The 5,000-nt window shown below is 33.1% G+C and overlaps 2 protein-coding genes across 10 annotated transcripts in view; both read right to left on the bottom strand.

Annotated features, from left to right (window-relative positions):
* LOC125033502 overlaps positions 1-715 on the bottom strand; it is a 39,690-nt gene extending 38,975 nt beyond the window's left edge. For all 9 annotated transcript variants that reach the window (XM_047625070.1, XM_047625113.1, XM_047625121.1 and 6 more), the window contains exon 1: positions 1-715. This exon is cut by the window's left edge and continues 1,318 nt beyond it. The gene's annotated coding sequence lies outside the window, so the exon portion shown is untranslated.
* A 3,127-nt stretch (positions 716-3,842) lies between these two features.
* LOC125031429 overlaps positions 3,843-5,000 on the bottom strand; it is a 2,240-nt gene continuing 1,082 nt past the window's right edge. Inside the window, exons 4-6 of the mRNA XM_047622161.1 lie at positions 4,880-4,962; positions 4,418-4,615; positions 3,843-4,228 (exon numbers count right to left, since the gene is read on the bottom strand). Of these exons, the coding sequence (XP_047478117.1) occupies positions 4,184-4,228; positions 4,418-4,615; positions 4,880-4,962 (326 nt within the window). The 3' untranslated portion in view covers positions 3,843-4,183. The remainder of the gene's footprint in view (positions 4,229-4,417; positions 4,616-4,879; positions 4,963-5,000) is intronic.

A 5,000-nucleotide genomic window follows, 5' to 3' on the forward strand; every position in this document is an offset into this window, starting at 1 on the left:
TGAAATAATTTCTTACAATTTCTATAGATTCTGTATCTTTATATTGCCACTCTAGCTAGAAAAAAAAAACATTTGCTTTGGTTAAGACAACTATTTAAAAAACAACAAATTATTTACATCAGCTAATTTAAACAACGCTTAAAATACATTACGAGTAATAAGCAGGTAGAATGTCATAAATCATTCATTTTAATCTTAAATAAGTACTCAGTAACTCCGTTTGTATGTATGGCTGAAACAGAAGAAAAGTGGTTGTTAAATCTCAGTTTTGATTATATTACATGTTATAGTTTACAGTCATTGAAGTTACATCCTTCATGGTGATGGAGATTTTTCAATTTACTTTTATCTTCCTCCTCATCTATGGCATCAGAAAGGTATGGTCTCCGCTTTCTCTGGCTTCTCATGCATTTGTGGTTAATGGCAGTTACGTTCGTCCATTTTGTTGATTCCCGATTTCTTGTATTAAATATAACGTGATTATTTAATTGATTGCTTAATTATTTGCACAAACGCACACACACACACACATAAATATCGTATATTTATATCTTTATCTATGACTATATCTTTATGAACAAACATATTGAGGAGATGAGACCCTCATTACAATAAACATATATGAATGGTGAAAACACTCTACCGTGTTGATACTATGGTAGAACCCACAATGTAAAACTAAATCTATTGAAAGTGAGATAACGGTTTCGGAATCCACCTTGATTCCATCCTCAGGTCTGAATAAATCTAGTTTTACATTGTGGGTTTTTCTACCATAAACATATATATATAAATATACGTATGTATAAGTGCCCGCACGACAATAAATATATACATCTACATTTTTATTTATGCACACACACATACATACACACACACACACATATATATATATAGATATATATACATATACATATATATATGCATATATATATACACAAATGTATATAATGTACATGTATATATATGTGCATCTATCAATCTATCTATATATAAGCACCTACATACTTATGTGTATATATATGTAAGTGTGTGTGTGTGTGCAACAGTAGCAACAACAAGGTATTTCTGAGGGCTGCTACCTACTGCCAAACTCGTCTTTTAAGCCAAGACGCTTTATCTCATCTGCCAATAGCGTGTGGTAGGGAAATGTGAATACCTTGAACACTTCACAGGTATTTAAATTCCAGCCAATATTATTTTTGGTGGAATGCGAATTAACTATCCTGCTTTTATGTAAATATCAATAAATAAATGTCTTACTCTGTCAACCTTGAGGATTGATTGATTATTTAAAATTATCTGCCGCGTCAACAGCTAAGGTCATTAGCGGCGAACACCTTGTTTGAAATATTGAATATTTCAAACGTTAAAAATCTATCAATAAATGTCATAAATAACAATAAATATTATATAAAAAATCAAAGCATAAACATTATGCTCTAAATGTCTAAAAACTATTGCCTAAACATTATGCATGATTAAATTTTATTGAAAATATTAGTTTCCCTAAGAAAACTAATAAGACCCTCTATGTGGAAGGTGTAAGAACACCCGGAAAAAAATGCTGTAGGAAGGCCACAAAGGTCACAAAGGTTACCGAGTGGCTGCACCGTCGTAGTTCTCGGAACGCAACTTCTTAACGCCCTTTGTTTTGTTTTTACATTTCACTTTCAATTTCGTTTTAAACCTGTTGTTTGCGAAACATGATGGAGAAGCGTTCATGTATGTCCGTAGCCAATGGATTGTGTCACACTGGTTAAATTTAGTTTGGTTTTGAAAGTTGTAATACTTCTATACTAACCCGGCACTCGCATAATTGCTTTTAGTAGGTCCAGATAATTTATGTGATCGATATTTTTCTCATTTCCTTAGTCTTCAGCATGGTTTGGGCACCTTCAACATGCTGTGGAATCGGCAGGAGGACAACCGGCTTCATCATTCCGAAATTGTTATCTCACTTTCAATAGATTTAGTTTTACATTGTGGGTTCTACCATAGTATCAACACGGTAGAGTGTTTTCACCATTCATATATGTTTATTGTAATGAGGGTCTCATCTCCTTAATATGTTTGTTCATAAAGATATAGTCATAGATAAAGATATAAATATACGATATTTATGTGTGTGTGTGTGTGTGTGTGTGTGTGTGTGTATGTATGTATGTAGACACATACACACAAACTCAGATATATATATATATATATATATATATATCAAGGAATAAATTGATATATATATTTCAAGGAATAAATAAATAAATATATATATATATATATTTCAAGGAATATATATATAAATATGTGTGTATGAGCGTGTGTGTGATCATGTTTTCAGTTTACTCTCTACATAAGAGTATGTGTTAAGATTACGGCAACCTATGAGGCAACGTTAACAATTTGTGCTTTTTCACCGAGGGATCGTGCAAGGTCTATATTAGGGATAGTGGTCACTTGATCGGTAAAAGAAGCTGCGAAGAGTCCCCTATTTTGATACCCTTTCCCCTCCATTTTAAATTCTTTAATAATTCCACAAGGCAAGCTGTAAACAGTTATGATAAGATGGTTTCGAGTTTGGTGGTCAGTGTTCTACCTTCGTATAAACACATTACATTTTACAGTAGATTTTCCCTACCCCCTGTTTTTTGTTTTTTAATAGTTTCTAATGCAGCTATTATTTGTATCGAATGTCTTTTCGTAAACCGACGCATGCCAAGCCTTATTTGGCTTGTTATGTATATGTGGTCTATTGAGAATGCCCTGTTCAAGCTTGCCTCTAGGCTGGTTAGAATCTAGCGTGTCGGAGATGCTTGCTGTGATAACTTTTGTGAATAGATAACTGATAAGAGGCTTATGGGTCGGTAATTCTTTAGAACCTTTGTATTTCCTTTTGTGCATCAAAATAATTGTTGCATTTTTCCAAGCGTTCGGAGTTTTGCCGTTGACATGGTATTTGTTTTTAAAAATTGGCTAGTTTCACTGCTGCAATATCTCATGTATCTATTATAAGGTTTACACCAATACCGTCTTCTGGTGTTTTCCCTCTCTCAATGCCTTTAAGAGCTCTGTTTATTCCCAGACAGACAGACACAAATGGAGAGAAAACAAAATCTTAAGTGGAACGTCACTTAAGTATGTACATATCATGAACTTAAAGCCATTTCAGTTACTGGAAAAGGATAAATGCCATAGTTTTCGGGCTAGATTAGTATCGTACTCACACAAGTGTATTATAAAATGCTACATAATGGTATTAACAAAAATTGAAAAAAAAGGTTATTTCTTTCTTCATAGATAATTCAATGTAGACGCCAGTGATTTCTCGTCGTGGTTATTATGCAAAACGTGGTAATTCATGTTGGTTTAAACACAACCATCATGTTTACTTAGCTTTTTTTAACTATATCTGTGGAGAGAAAAAGAGCTATAGTACTGGTATCTTTATCATATTGAATTATACCATAGAGGAAACTGAGCTCTAGCTGTATATTCAGTGTAGGAGCTGTTGCATCAGACATTCTTCTACATCTGAGAATCGTGTCTGTTTTTGTTTTCCTTCTCGGGATGACAAGGGCTAGTAATGTTGCCAACGTTTTAGATGGCAGATCGCTTAATCCAGATAGCTTTTTCCAGAAGTTATTAAAGGTTTTATTTACTATGATGTTGAAAGTACATTCAAAAGCTGCGCAACCTTTCCACGAGTATATATTTTTTTCCAATCTTTGTATGTCTACATATTTGCTTACATGGTTTTACAAATATTATTATGAATAAGTATCGATGAGCTACGTGTTATTAACATTCCTCCATTAAAAGGTAACTCACTAAAAAGGAAATAGGCATGCATTTGGCGTGTTTATTTGTTAAATATTGACAAAACACTGATGACAAGTAGCAAACGTTTCAGCAGTATTTGCTAAACCATGTAACAGATGCATAGTACTAGTAGGGATGAGATGGTTCTTAAATATATTATCCTAGTAATTGAACTGAAGGATAAAATCATTCATTAATAGATAATTGTATATCTTTGGATTTACAGATAAGTCTATTTTTTTTACAAAATATATGAGAATCTCCAAATTTAATATGAGATCAAGCTTAAAAATCAAGTTTCACATCCTTTTCTTGGCGATGCTCGTCCACGTAGTCCAGGATTCCGCGTTCTGAGCTGTTTTTTCCTTTAAGCCTTCAGTGTCTTGAAGTTATTCTTTAAAGGTTCATTTATCTGAAAATAACCATATCTTGAATTAATTCTTCTAAATGTTTATAATTTAGCAATGCAAGCATGAAAAACGGGTTTACGTTCCATTTGATAATCATCACACAGATAAGCATAAAGATGATGAATATCTCATACAAAATTAACCGAAATCAATGGAACTTTGTCTCCGGACGTATGGAAAAAACGACATACCTCCTTGTAGTAGGCTCGAACCACGAGGTTGAAGTAAGTCATGATGAAAATAATTCCTCCAAAGACGATAGCCACTACCAGAGCAATCGTGACGCTCAAAAACAGGAGTAACACTACCATGATTGCAGAAAACAGTGTCAACAAGACGATAGCAATCAACATCATCACCAGGTAGGGAACCATCAGACGTGGGTTATTCTGAAAAAATATAGGTAATTGCATGTATTTTTTTGCACTATAGTTTTAAATATAGTTATATATAAATGCAGACAGATTGAAAGGTGTGTATGTGTACGCGGGCGCGTACGTGTTTTTGTAAATAACTTGATTGCTACAATGTGTTTTGCGAATAACTGTAATTACAATGTGTGATCTGTACATAACTTGTTAAATAACTTTAAGATTACAATATGTTTCATATAAGACAGCTGGAATTCAGAACAAAACGAAATTAGCTATTACCTTTCTGATGCCATGCATGAGGAGGAAGCTAAAGATTATATGAAGAATCTCCATCACCAATCGAACTGATATTAGTACATTAACTGTAAAACATAACAATAAATTAAATTTCGTTTTTAAA

The sequence above is a fragment of the Penaeus chinensis genome, chromosome 2 (genome assembly GCF_019202785.1).
Source record: "Penaeus chinensis breed Huanghai No. 1 chromosome 2, ASM1920278v2, whole genome shotgun sequence".
Lineage (NCBI taxonomy): Eukaryota > Metazoa > Arthropoda > Malacostraca > Decapoda > Penaeidae > Penaeus > Penaeus chinensis.